General features: G+C 39.9%; 1 protein-coding gene across 1 annotated transcript in view; it reads right to left on the bottom strand.

Annotated features, from left to right (window-relative positions):
- IGF2BP3 (insulin like growth factor 2 mRNA binding protein 3) overlaps nucleotides 1-15,459 on the bottom strand; it is a 113,324-nt gene that overhangs the window by 13,260 nt on the left and 84,605 nt on the right. Inside the window, exon 11 of the mRNA XM_069007115.1 lies at nucleotides 13,667-13,798. Coding sequence (XP_068863216.1) covers nucleotides 13,667-13,798 — 132 coding nt within the window. The remainder of the gene's footprint in view (nucleotides 1-13,666; nucleotides 13,799-15,459) is intronic.

The following is a 15,459-nucleotide window of genomic DNA, read 5'->3' on the forward strand; positions in this document are numbered from 1 at the left end:
CCACTGCTATATGCAACGCAAAGCAAAAAGCAGATGCAATCCTAAAAACACTATCCCTGCTTATTTTCAAATTTCAGTAACTTCTTTCAAGGTTAAGTCCTTCAAGGCAAAGTCCCCCTGCATTAACCATAAACAAATCAGAATAAAACACTCGTTTCCAAGTTTTATCACCTCATTTTCGGTAAACACAAGTCAACTGTAACCTTAGGGGATACAAATTCCAGGCACAGCTCTATGTACCAGGTGAAGAAACCCAAAAATAGGATATCGGGAACAGATACACTTTGGGTGATTGCCAACAGTTGCACAGTTTACCCTGTGTTTCCACACATACAAGGCATTAGGATTCATAGGCATTTTATGCTGGTGTAAATCCATGTGGATGCAGCCCTCCACACCCAGCCTCCCTGGGTGCCTGGTGTGCTTTGAGGACTGCAGATCCAGCTGATTTTTAAGGCAGGCAGTGAGTCCCTGACCCAAATAACCAGAGCACCACACAAGTGGCCATCTGGGACCAAAAGAGGAAATAACAATTAAGGAATGGGAAAAGGTGGGAGCACCCCTTTTAATCTGCCTACAGATCAGTTTAAAATGATCTCAAAACTACACCCTAAAACTACATATTTGTAATGAAAGATACCAGTCACTTCAGTATGTATGTTAAACCACTTTCCAGAAGATTACTCATATTCTCCTCCCATTATTACAAACATCCTGAGTGCTGTCATAGTAAGTCCTTTTACATGTTCACTGTGAATCCAGCAAGATTTCCAGTAATGTGGAAATGCTACTGTAGGTACTCACTTGATCTTACCACTACAAAAAACTGTTTCTAAATGGCTACAAGTTCATGAAGCATTTGGGATTTCCAGTTATGCTTCAAGGACCCATTGCACTGGGTGTAGAGGCAACCCCTCATTCCAATCCTGACAGCTTAACCACCCCCTTGCTTGCTCCTCTTCTTGACCCCTACATTCAACTGTCCACACATGCTCCAGCTCCTGCAAAAGTCCACTGCTGAAGTTTTCCCTTTCATATACTTCTCCAGCCTAATTTGTATAACACTGCTGCAAATCAAACATTTAACTTGACATGGTTTTCCAGGATTTGAGCAGCTTCTACCTAAACCCACCTCCAGACACATTTCTGTACCATAGAAACAAATCAAACTTCATTATTTTTGTTTGCATATATTTCCTGCCTTCCCTCTGTTGCCCATCTGCCTGCTGAGCAGTTTCCCCCTCTTCTTCCCGCAGCTTTGATTTCAAGCCACTTTCTTGGCTAGAATTAATTCACCACTGAAATTCCTTTTTGCTACCTCACCCTTAAACACAAAACATCAGCAGCAAAGGCAATGGAAGACAGAAGATGTACATGTTCTAACTGTACAGTACACTGTAGCACCTTCCTCCCATCCCTCCTCATAGTTTTGACTTTTTGATACATTCCAGATTTTTTTTCCTAAAGGACTTTTTAAAAATTATTTCTTATGTGACTGAAGTTCTTTAACAATAAACTTGCGTTTTGATGTAATAGTGAGGCATGTTTATTAAGGAACAGTGGAGAATCTGTCAATATTTAACTGCTCATACATTGGAATTTTTAAAATTCTTGTCTGGAGTAGCACATACATGGCATATACATACAGCCAAATTCATCCCCAGTATAACATCACACAGGATTTAGAGAAATTATGTTATGCACGCTGGCTTTTAACCACTCAAAAACCATACTGCTCTTTCTTTTTTTCTTCTGGCAGAAATCAAATCTAACTAAGGCTTTTGAGAGTATCACAACACCAAGTTCAAATTACTATCTGTCCATCTCCTTACCCACAATAATTTTTAAATCCTTTTGTATTTACTGGAAACTTATCCTGCAAAAGAAACACATCAAAACATAATGCAATGACTACACCACCCATCAATCTTACAGATGCTTCTGGGGATCTCAGGATGGAAGAAAATCAGCTATAATTTAATCTTACCCATGCCATGCCACATAAGTCACAGAGCTTTCCAGGAACTCCTAACATGAGTTATATCAGAAATAGATTCCTAGATGTTAAACATATGTTAGGAGCACTAAATTTAGGGAACTGATTTCCCACTCTGTGAAATCTGAGCTTCAACGTTCACTCCCTTAAAGCCAAGTTTGCTTAAACCTATACTTACAATTTAAAAGCCAAAATATATATATGTGTATTTACATTTGACAAGAGTGAGGTCTCCTGGACAATTTTCTCCTCCTCCTCATTCAGTTTATTTTTTTCCCCACATAAGAAAATGTTTTATTCAAAGTCAGCCCAGCCCTGGGAACTGACAGGAATGTGAAAAGAAAATCTTCTAAAGTAGCAGCCTAGGTTCACCAAGATGTGTAGTCCATACAACCACCCTAATTTGCAAGTAACCATCTCCAGCATCTGTGATGCACAGACCACCTCTTTTACCCCAGAAATATTTGCTGTATGGGCTCATGGCTAGTCCACCGTAGTAAGTTTGTCTTGTGTACCTGTGGCACACAGATACCACTGAGATGTTCACTTAGATGGAGAATCTAGGTTGCTTTGGGGTTCTGTGTTTTCTTCGGGGGTTTTGTGTTTTAAGAAAAGAACTCCAGAAACCAAGATTTCTTAGATATAAGAAACAGATTCTTCAAAAGCATGGTGACCAGAAACAATTAATCCAGTCCATAAAAAGCTGTAAATACTTGCTTTGTTTCTGCAAAAATCAGTCTGCTTTAGTTACAAAACAGGCTTGATAAGGAATTTTTGTCTATATCCAGCAGATTTAACTAATGAAAACAATTTTAAATGGTGGTTTCGTTCATTAATTGGATTCCAGTTTCCATCCAAATGTTGCCTGATGAAAATCAGAAGTTAAACTTAAGCAAATAAGAAAAAGCACCATTCATCATTTTTTAACAGAAAATGGGAAAAATACATTACCCAAAGCAAATGGCAAACTGCAGACTTGTATAAATAGAAAAATATATTCACTGTTAGCAAAGGGTAGCTGTGGCAGTACAGACCACTCTAAGGCTTTCAGAAAAGTAACTAAAGTACACATGTAAAATTTGATAAGTCGACTTAAATCAGATTTCCTTCTTGCTCATTTAAATCATGATTGGAAATGGTGATCTAACACAGAGATGGAAATCAATCTGCCCCACTGGGTGACACTAAGCAACTCTTGCAGCACACCATTAGCTCTTTTTATACTAGTACAACTCTTTTTCCTGGAGCAGCTTGGATACACATCCGTCCATACCTCCTGCAAGTCCCTGAGCCCCAGCCATCTGTCCCTAAGCCTAACAGTCCATATCAACCATTTCTTTTCTTTTTTTAATATTTCTCCTTTAAATTCCCACCACCTCCATCCAAGACATAGACTCATCTGTCTGTAAATCCTGTAACCCCTGGCTGTTTCCCCATTACACTGGGCACACCTGGAGCCCCTGCACTGCCGGTAGCATCAGGATTATCCCCTTCACTCCAGCCAGACCCTGCAGCCCTACAGAAGATTTTCCCTTCTGCTGCCAACCCTACCACGTTAACTCTTAGGAAACTGGCTTAGCATAGCCATCGTTTCCCGGTTTCCAGAGCCTCAGCAGGAGGCAGGTTCTTCCCCTCCTTGGGATATTGCCACTTGTCCTTCAGCATGAGGGCTACTGCTTCACACCAGAGCTAGATGCTGAGGACTCCCAGCCAAGAAAATTTGCAAATTCACTCTTCTTTCTACAATCCTTGCTTGCAGGGTTAGAAATATTTGTAGGTACCAACTGCCCTTAGAATAAAGTTGTGATAACTCTTCTCTGCCCATTCCTTGTGTATCAGTCCTGCTGATGAACTGCAGAAAACCACACAGGAGGAGAGCTTTTCCCTTACCTGATAGATTTGTCAGAAAGAAAAGCATTCCTCCTCATCTCATGCTTGGGTAACAGCCATAGCACAACCAGGCAAGAATTAAAGCACAGAAAAAGAAAACTATGATCCTCCAGGTAGAGGGTGGAAGGTAAAAAAGCAGGTCCCAAACCACTAGAGCTGTGGGAGTGGACATTCTATTTGGAGAATGGCATTTAAAATACAAAAACAACACCACAGAACAACAAAAAATACACAGAAAAGTCAACAGAGTTTTGCCTCCTCTGCTCTTCCCCAGGATGACCCCTCCTCTCCGGATTTTGGCTGATGCTGCTGCTAGTTCAGTCCACAGCCCCCTCAGTCTCCCACAGCATGAGTGTGTGGTGTGATCTGACCATGACAGGGCTTGTAAGGGAGCATGTTTGTTATTTATGTCCCTCAAGTTAATTTGAACATTAATCTCAGTCTTTTTCTGCAAGCCTGCCAACAGTACAAAATTTTTTCCAGTCTTGTGCGTAAGTGTCTCCATAGACCCCTTGCTCCATCAAATGCATGTGGTTGGTAAATCTTTGGCAACATTTGGGATAAGGCTGTAAATCTTTAAAAATATTGTACCCACTGAAGTAAATAGGCTTTTAAGCCAGACATGAATGGGAGTAGAATCAAATCTTTGCTGGTTTCTAAGCCTGCTATGTTTCGTGTTGCAAATTAATTACCTTAGCATGAGATATTTATTTTAACTCACAAAGTCATGTTATCCATTTTGAGTCAGCATCAGGTTTCTTAGTTGTGAAGGAAATAATTAAGACCTGTTTTAAGACTGCGTGGAGCTACCACCTAGTCTAGTGGGATACTGGGTTTGGTTAGCTATTTTTTTTACATAGTAAACAAATCCACTTTGCAAAAGTAAATTAATACAGACAGTAGGTGACTGCATTAAAAAGTCCTTTTTTTTGCCATTCTCCCCCCTTCCCAACAACCAAATCTGCCAAGACAAGGCAGATTTACAGACAACTCATTCGGTCTTCAGAATACCCTGAGTTTGTCAGGAAGTGAGGTATCATATTATTCAAACCCTGTACCAGATCCAAAGCCAAAATTTAAACCATGTTTTTGCAATGTACTGTGAAGAATTATCCTGGCCCACAGCTGTAACAAATGCTCTTATTTATTTAGTAATAAAAACTTGCAGCAAGAGGAAATGAACATTAAGCCAAGTATCCTTGAAGACATTCAAGGATTCAATGCATTGATAAGAAATAAACTTGAGATGATGGTGAAAAATCCTAGTGTGTTCATTTTGCAATAGTAGTGCTAAAAGTTTAAGCCTTCTTTGGAAACAAGGGGCTCATTAAGGAAAAAAAAGTTTTAGTAGGTAGGTCTAACATGATCCACAGTTCCACAACATCCTTGCAGATGCTTTGTGTCACCGTCTTGTACAGTCAACTGAGCTGAAGTGGAGCTGCCAGTGCAGATCAACAAACTAACCTGAACTCCCTGCACCCTCCAAGCTTTTTAGGTTTATTTCAAACAGATTTAGGTCCATGCTGCAAGTCTAAAGCTTTCTGCTATATTCACTACCTGAAAAGCCAGGACCACATTCAGAAGAGTTCTGCACTGCTGAATTCAGTCAGTCAAGAGGTAGCAAAACAATTTAAAAGAAGCAATGCATATTTTTAGCTTTGATCTGCACACTAAAGCGTTGCTCATATTACCAGGCATGAACTGTACAGCCACCATTCACCCAGGGTTTCACCTTCCCATGAACCCCAGGTTAACCCAAGATGCTCCCCTTTAGTGTAACTGCTGCGTTATGTGAGAAACACTGGTGTCAGTAGATGAACCAAGGGCATGACCCTTTCTGGGACACACAGCCCATGGCAGGGCCATGCAGCTCTACCTCTTTTCCCCACAGTCAGCCCCAGAAATGACATGTGGGTGCCCTCCATCTACCCAGCTGATCTGGTCCTCTCGTCTTGGTTGAAAAATCTAAGAATGACCCACCCCTGTCTATGTTTCCATTTTGGGGATTGCTGCGCTTCAACACCTGAAACTCAAAGACAGCTGGTTCTTACACAATGGTCAGTACCTTAAGTGAGAGGCTACTAAAATCATTTTGCTTAGTACTACTCATTCCACTTCTTGGCTCTCAAATTTGGTACTTTTCATAACGATCATCTTCTAACTGGGAAGACATGAGAATCTTCTAAGACTGCTAGAAGTCACTAAAAGGACCACACATATCAGAAGTGTTTCCAATATGAGAGCCTAGCTAGGAACAAGGGAGTAGAAATCATGGAAGCAGAGAAAGAACATTTTCTGGCAGGCTGGTTATAAGGCATTCACAAGCAGGAACTGGTTTGACATATTTCTGAACATGGCATGAACTTTTTGTTTTTGCAAAATCTGACTGGCCACAATGCCAAAAAAAGCAATCTGCCACCTTTTATTCAGAACAAACAGCCAAAATCAGAAATCAACATAAGGAACAGATTGTGAAACTATGTAAGCAGGAATTTTGCTGGTCATTCACAAGCAGCAAGCATAGGTATTCAGTGTTGCAACACTGTATGACCACCAAAAAGTATATGTATAGAAACACTTCCACTTCAAAAGTCATAGCTGTGACACTGCAGCCACATGGGTACTCCAAACCCATGGAAGTTGCCCATGAAATCCGTGGCTTTGGAAGATGCAGGTGCTCATCAGCTCTGGTTAACAAAGCACTGCTCTCAGATTCCATGACAGCTGCCAGAAAAACAGGTTGTGTAAACACAAAGATCACTTATTTTTCCATCATGTTTAACTAACAAACAAACCAGAGATGGAGCCAGATACAACAGAATGAGGACTTGACCTACTTTTGTTTCTGGCCTGAAGGAGCTCAATACACTCTAGTAACAAAATATTTGGCACCTTAAGGAATTAAATTTCCCATTTAGTTTAACATTCAGAAGGCGTGGAGCCTGGTACTTAGGGCTTGAGAGTCTGAGATAGTAAAGGGAAATCCGATTAAATCTTCCCATACAAATCTAAGGGCAGGGAACCAAATTCTAACACTCTTGTTCCAAAAAACTACAAATATATCTACAAGTATTCTAACCTGTAGTGAAGAAGAAACCATTTTTATTTTAAAAAACATGGATTACTAGTTAACAAGTGATACTATTTGCATTATGACAACCTCAGAACTGTAAAAGAAGCTATTAAGAATAACTGGAGGCTTCAACACCTCGAAAAACTGCCATTGACTTGCCAGATCTTTGCATCATATGGTGCCAATTGCATTTTTTATTCCCTCACTGAGGGGTTGGTCTGTCTCCAGAGGCAGAATAGTTTGACTGCTCTGGACTTGTGTCCCTGCGAACACAGCATGGCAGAAACAGGAGAGTTTCAACCCAGTGGGAAGACCAACCATTTTCTCCACAGGGCAAAACAATCCCACAATGTTACACACCATGAAGCAAATTCTTTAGTTGTCAAAAAATGCATCATTAATGAATGTAAGAAATTAAGCATCAGTAAAGGTGTATTTCAAGGCACTGAGGTTACAATCTTCAAAAGAAGTCTAATTAGCTGGTAGACTTTTTCAGACAATGCTGTTGTCCTGTAGTGCCCTCCTCAAGATTGTATGTGCTGCACATGTAGGGTTCTAATTTCACCGATAAAAAATAATTTTGTAAAAACACTGGCAAATCCTTCTTCACCCCCCAAAACCACATCCTCTTTTGGCTGCAGGACAGCTTCTCAAAAATCATCTACTGCTTAACAAGCTGGGCAAATTAGGGCAAAGCCACTTGCAACTACGCACATTATAGATGTACAGACATTACTGCCTCTGGGTAGGTCAGACATAACAGCTGCACGAGCCAATCCTATCAAACCCAGACATCCAAAGGAGCCCAACTTCACCAAGTAAGAGTCAAAGTACCTGGAAACAGGACAGTTTATCCTCTTCCTTGTCTTTCTCATCTATGCTCAGGGCATCAAATGAAGGCCCTCAATGAAGCAATTTTTCATTTTAAATTACTTTTCTTTCCTGCCAAAAGCACAATACAGTTATTTCTTCTCTTACTTCTATGCAATATAGAAGAAGTCTTCTTTACTATTATTATTTAAGAAAATGACTGGAGAATAAAGAAGAAATTTTTCTCTTGACCACAACATCTTCTAAGGAGGAAGTTTTCCACTGGCATATTCCTTACCTGCAACAAAAGCTTCAAGAGATGGCAAAAAAGAATAAAGGAAAGCAACCTATCAGCCTAGCTGTACAAGATTTTCTTTGCAATCAGAAAAAGGTGGTTTGATTTCTTGGTTTTTTTTACTGTACAAAACTACTTTTTCTTTGGTTTTGTTGTTTTGTTTTTTTTCCAATCTCCTTTTCCCACCTCCTCTCTTCCTAGAAGGCCGTATGCATATCACATAACCTGAAAATTTACTGTGAGGCTAAAGAACAAGTTAGAAAGAGTGCTTTTTTTGAAGGCAGACGTTCAAGTAGCTACAATGGATGTCCAAAGAGACCAGAAGAGAAAGCAGTCCCACTGCAAGCAGAGGAGTGTCTCTTCACCTTAGCCAACTTTCACAGGGGAGAAGTTCACGTATCTCTTCCATGCCCTTCCAGATGCAGGAGAGCAGCTGGTGTGAACTCCTCTTACAGAGAAAAGCTGTCTGCTTCTCACCTTACTTTAGGTTTATCTGCCATGAGACAGATTTAATTCTACTACCCTGTTTCAGGGCATTCAAGGGCAGGATGAGGTCTCCACAGGTTAGCCCTTTTCTTCCCCCATGCCATTGGGATGCCAAATTTCAGACACAGAGGCTACAAAAGAAATGCAGTTGGATGTAAAATTAAACATGCAAAGTTCCAATTGTAAAAGGAAGGGTGCAACCCATTTAACCCCAGTGGGTGGGCCAGGTGTATTTATTGCATGACTGTACACAGTTGGACTTAAAGATAAGGATTTCTTGTTTGTTTGTAGCTTTAAAACCTTCAGTGTTGCATGAGAACAAACTTCTATTCTTGAGAGACAAGCATGTGCATATTCTCCCCACAGTTCAGAAGACAGAAGCAACAACTCCATCAAAACAGCTTTGAGCAGAACAACACTACATCTGAAGCAGTTTGGCTGGGATACTTGTTAAAACATTTTTTTTTTTTTTAGTGGCAACATATCTTCTAGAAAACATAAGCATGGGTCATATTCTCTTTTGCAGAACCTTACTCCCCCCTCCTCATACAAATCCCAGTCCTTTGTGCAGGTGCTCAGGTCATGGCATTTGTTACAAGTGACAGTGGGCAGATTAACAAAGTTCTCTGCAGTTGTGTCAGAGCTGCAACGCACACAAGCATTTAAATGCACAGCTAAGGAGAAAGATTTAAGGATAAACAGAAAGTGGTGGTTTTTCCAGGCCCAAAAGCATCTGGACAAGACATCAGGTACAAATAGGCACAGAAAGGCTACTGGTCCTTAATATGGTCACACAAGGGCACAGATCAGTCAAAAAAAATAGCATTAATTTGATCATATCACCAGGATCATAAGAGCAAAATCATGCCAATTTGACAGTAAAAAGAATTTTTAGGTCTTAATACTCTTAACTGAGACATTTAAGTCCTACTTTTTCCCTCAAACCTTAAAACATTTCGATGATTCTCACAAGGTCTGGTTTGTTTTTCTTTTAGGAGCCCAGGGAAAAACAAACAGATCTTGGACTTTTGCAAAGAGAGGAAAATTCAAGAACTGAAACACAATATGCAATTCCATTGCATCCCTTTTGAGTGACTGCACAAAGTGAGTGCTTTGAACAGGCAAACAGAGCTTGGACTCCACAAATATACAATTGCAATATCAAGAATTGTTGCTAGCAATAAGTAAAAATACAAAAAGATGGATGGTTAGCCTTCACTGGTTGAGGTGCTCAGACACTGCTAGCCACATGCAATGGACATGTGCCCATGTGTGTGTTTGTATCTGTCACCAGACAAGTACCAAGGACAACCTGTGCCTTCCTGTGGGGGCTCCACTGCCAGGACAAAGAATAAAGCAGCGAGACACAATCTGCATCTCATTAGATTAAATTAGATGAGGCTTTGGTGTTGTACATCAGTGTGAACCACCACGGAATAAGATCTCTGAGTCACATGGAAATCATTCTCCTGAATGTGACACAGTCCAAGGAACTAAATGAAAACTAGTGTTTGATAAGATCACCATCTCTTAAGTTTGTGATACCAGAGTGTACCTGAAGCAGCTGGAGAACAATGTTTATGCTTTGTCAAATGTCTTAAAGGTTTGCATGAAGAGGGATAGGATGAAGCATCACACACATGGTAACACAGCTAAACCTATTCAACTACTCAGTCCCAAGCTCCCGAGTACAGAATGTTTTGGGAGCACGTGGCTCCAGCCGTACATATGAGCATTCAGACCTGTCACTAAGCTCTGGCACCATAACAAAATCCTAGATCTGTCTACTATGCAGATTTTTCCTCTTTATACCCATATAAAAAAAGCAGCAGCAGGAGTGTGGCGCATAATAGTTCCAATAATTAAGATGACACTTCAGGTTCTTTGGGAATAAGTCCTACACAAGGTCACAGTATCACCTTGTCGCTAGAAAGTAGCACATATGAAGTATCAGCTCCCTATGGAAACCCTGCTGCAAATGCCCAAACTCACCCACCTAATTCTTCTGACCCAAGGGAGATCCCCAGTCGAGTCCATCCCCACAACAAGGTGAAGAAAGGGTGCATACAAAGATATTACAACAAGAGCTTCAAACACACCCTCAGACACAGCACAGGGGGGTCCCAAGGTTCACTGTATGGCTTGCAAGCACAGACTTCAATGACACTTTGATGCCAAGAGGCCCGTGTGATGGTGCAGCTGAAACTGCTGAGGAGCACACCTCTGCTCAGTCAAACAAACAGGAGACAGGGAAGAGCCAGCCCTGTGCAGCCCTGAGCAGAAGGCAAAATTTGCACTACACAAAAATAAGCAGGACAGCAGCAGGATACATATCTTTACACCCTGATGCCAGCAGTGTTTTCAGAAAGGATTTCCAGCTGCCTGAAAGGGATATCCTCAGTGTCCACTAATCTGTGCTCCCAAGCATAAAAGGACATGCACTGAAAACAAGGTAAAGGGACTTGGGTTGCCCAAATGCTTTTGTCAAAACAAGGAACTTGGTAACAAATAGCTCATAGGTAAATGGACAAAGTCTCCCCGGGAATTCTTCATTAATTTTTCTTCTGAGACCTTCTTCCCCCAAAGCCTCTTTTAGTTACACAGACTTAATTTTATTTTTTAAATCACTCATGACCTCTCCTAGATGACCTAACCCTGTGGCTACCTTTAGCCTTTCAAATTGTATCCATTTCTCCTTCAAAATACAGCCAGACTTTTTTTCTCTTTCTTCTTCTGCATGCCCCAATAAACTATTTAATCAGTGTCTGAAAAACTGTTCTTACTAGAGGAAAAAAATTAGAGGAGAGGAAAACTCAAAAGTTACAGAAAATTAATTCATATACAAGCAAGATTTAAAAGTCTTTGAAATAGAAACTTTGTTTTCTGAACAACTGCATCCATTAAAAGAACAGACTCATACTTTTTCTTGTTTTCTCTCCTCAGAGAGCAACAAGCACTCCAAGTACCCTGAGGGGCTGACTCACCTGAAGCCCACAGAACCACCTGCTCTTTTCCAAATACCGACACGTCTAGGTATGAACAGGGGAGATAGCTCCACTTGTTCATGTGTTTGCTTTAGAAACCCTTCGTATCTGGCTCAGGGGCTGTATTGGTACCACCCCCAACCTCCACAAAAGCTGTTGGAGTTCACCCTGAGAATCTGAGAGTTTATCCCTTCTTTCTGCATGTTAGCTTGTCACACATCCAGGCTGCATGGAATGGGAGCCAGTTCAGAGGACTGAGCATGAACAAAGCAAGAGAGTTCAGACAGTGGTCCTTCCAGCTGCACAGTTTCTACACTTTTACAAAATGAAATTTGTTTCTTGATGCTTTTTTCCAGATGTTGCCATTATCCTATTTCCAGAAAGCTGGAAACTGCCAGAGATCTTAGCAGGCCAAAAAAGGTGCATTTGGGGGTAAAGGTGCACTAGCAACAGAGGGACAGACAGGAGTAACCACCAAATTCAGCAGTGTTTAGGTGCATATTTAAAGCAAAAGCAAAAAAAAAATAAAACACAACAGGGAAAAAGTGGGAAAGAAATGAAAATAAACCGAGTGATGAACAGAACTGTGGGCTTACAGTATGAATCTCAAGAATAGCAAAGTAGTTTGCAAATCTGGAGTAAAAAGAAAGGAAAAGCCACACTTTTAATAACCAACAAGGAAAGCTCTATACTGTTAGAAAACCACACCTAGTTCCTCTTAAGAAAAGAAAAAAATTGAGGTAATCCATTACCAGAGATAGAATTTTATATAATACAGTGAAGCAGAAACCTGTGTTGTTTAGTTCAGTCTGCCAATCTAAGTAAAGTGCAGAAGGACTGTGAGGGAGAGAATTCATTTGTCATAAATGGAGGTTCTGCTATTGACAGTAAAAGCATAAACATATTTCTATTGTAGCTTTCATTAAAGCACATTTTTCTGATAAAGCCACTATTATACTCAATATAGTTCATAATGCATTCATAACACCAAAGTTGTTCATTCTCACAAACAATGCTACAAGAGTGGAATTTTTCCTGTTCCTTGCAGTGACTCTCTCTTGGCTTCTTCCTCTGGGGAAAAATATTTAGACAACAACTACCCTTTAGTACAATATAGCTTGAGTTATTTGATAAAGTTCAGTGTGTTGTGCTGCATTTTCACTTTTCTAGTTCATGAAAAGTCTCAGACTTAGCTCTCTAGATGTCACTGTTGGGCAAAGAAGGGGACAAAGTCAGACGCATCAGAGTTTGTACAGCTCTGTCATCCACTTCTTAAGAGACTTGTTAGAATTGTTTTGAAAATTCACCTTCCATTGAGTTGCTAACAACCACCACCACCAGAAACAAGGAAGAGATGAAAAATCACCTTCTCTTTATAATGTTGTCGTCGTCTCTTGAACAGCAAAACAACATCTCAGTTCCAGACAGACACTGGAGCTTTCTGATACAATAAATTACCTTCTGCTCCATAGCAAAAGACCTCATTTATGTTTACTAGTCAGCACTGAACTTGAGTAAGGTTCTAGTAAACTTTTTCAGATATTTTTTAGAGAGCAAATTGGCAAGTAAATCGCAGCTTTCTGGAGATTAATCCATGTAATTTTCATCCTATATATTTAGCAGTATTGCCTTTCAACAGGGCAGTTATAAAACTGCTACATTCAAACAAACATTTTAGCTACATATAGATCCCCACTTTATGGCAAGAGATCATTTCTTTTTTTTCCATATCAAAAGGAATAAAATTGCAGACTAGTATTATTAATTGCCAATTCCAGCAATTTTTAAATCCTATTTTGTGTGAGATTTCTTTCTGCAGTAATTCAAATTCTCTGTAAAATAAAATCTAACACTCTTCTACGCAGCACTATTTTCCAGTTTCACTGAGCATGTCACTAGAAAAGCAATTAATGCCTGCTCCCAACTGCAGCCATATGAAATATTTTTCAGTGTGCAAGCAGGAAGACAGACAACACTTAGAAAAGTGACAGAACACAGTTAGCAAAACACCTTTCCCAGATTTTCCAGGTAACTTCACAAATAAAGGCAGCAGTCTTCTTAGTTTTGAACAGCAGCATTGTACAGATTTGCATCACCATCCACTAACCATCCAAAATCAGAGCTTGCCTTACCCCAAATGGTGGATACGAAGCAGCAGCAGCAGCGGAGGCAACACTCACTGCGGGAGGTGGTATTCCTGAAGAAGAAGGTGGGAACAGACCCAAGGCATTCAGATTTAATCCAGGAATTAAATGTGCTTGAAGCTGCAATGGCAGAAGAGTCAAGATTTAGAGTCCTGGTTATTAACTTTAATAAAATCCTAGTTGGCACATGCTATTAAGCTTGTGGGATGTTATTTAAAACAACAACAACCAAAAATTCATCTCAATTACCCGAAGGACTCTCCTTCAAACCTGTTTCCTAGACACATGTACAGACCAATAACATGAAAAACTCATAGTGTGAAAGGCAGATGGGAATCACTTGCTACAGCTTAATCAGCAAAACACATTTCAAATTTCACAGCAAGATATTCAGATAATAGTACTATTTACTTTCAGAGTGAACATATTTATCAGAAAAATAATAGTTTTGGCCTCATACTAAAAAGGCAGCCCTGTAGAAACAGAAAGATCATGCACACACCCCCGCTTTTCTTACACTGGGGCAGTACATATGTGACACTATAACCCCATCCCCACTCCCTTGCAAAAGAGGAAGTGAGATACCTCCAGCAATTGCTGGGAAAGGATCAACTATAAAGTTGTATGTCCCTTGCTTGACCACACCTGAGAAGAGTGACACCATCATGTGGTAGGAAGCATTTGTTGTCTGATGCAAAACTTATCAGTACCCTTTTCCAGATTATTGCTCAAAAGCATGAATATGCTTTAGAACTATCTGTCTGTCCCTCTTTAGCTATCTCAGGCCATTAAGATAAGTCCATCACAAGACACCAAAAAACTTCAAAACTTCACCACCTCAAAAACTACCTTAATAACCACTACAAACTAAACTTGAAATCTATACAGTAACAGAGGTAGTTTTTGACTTTCCATACCTTTGTCAAACAGCAACGCAGTCTCTAACTCACACCATGTCATATGAAACAAAAACTGCTATTGAATTTGGTTTTGACTTTGTTCCTCATGTGTACCTCATGTACTGCAATTTGCTTTGTGTGGGGCAGGCAGGGGGGAAAAGGGGGGAAATATTCTCTCCACTCAGTAGGGCAACCATGAAGAACAGACATTTCTGGAAATTCAGGACTACTGTAAACTGAAAAAATATTTCCATTCTAACTCTAGACCATAAGATTTGGATACACACGCATACACAAAGCTTTTCCTAACTTATCAAAAGTCTCAATCATTTCTCAATATGCATTAGTAACACTCTGGCAAACTAATGAGGTATGTTGTTTTCATTATATAATCACCAATCATCTTCAAATAGCTAAATGCCTTTATCATCTGTATCAAGAAAAAACTTTAATAAAGCCTTCTTAAATTAAATAATTAAAAACAAGAGAGATCCTTCTTCCATACATTATGTTATTTATGTGAAGAGACTGAATCACTACTTTAAAAAACATGCAAGCCAGAGCACATAAGCCACAGCAGCACAAACACACCCTTCTTCAGGTTTTTGCAACAAGAAAAAAGTAAAATACTCATTAATGTCCTCAATCTAAAGTTCTCAGTTCCCCCAGTCAAATATGAACCAGAAAAACCTCCATTAAAATAGCACACAAATAAATAACAAAAATGGTTGCCCACACTCCCACAAATAAATAAAAGACACAACAGAGTGTCTGCAACAGAAAATTCTGATTTGATATTAGGAAAAAAAATTCATTGTGAGAGCAGTGAAACAGAGCACAGGATGTCCAGAGATGCTGGACACTCCATGACCACATTCTATC

This window comes from Aphelocoma coerulescens, chromosome 2 (assembly GCF_041296385.1).
Source record: "Aphelocoma coerulescens isolate FSJ_1873_10779 chromosome 2, UR_Acoe_1.0, whole genome shotgun sequence".
NCBI classification, from domain to species: domain Eukaryota; kingdom Metazoa; phylum Chordata; class Aves; order Passeriformes; family Corvidae; genus Aphelocoma; species Aphelocoma coerulescens.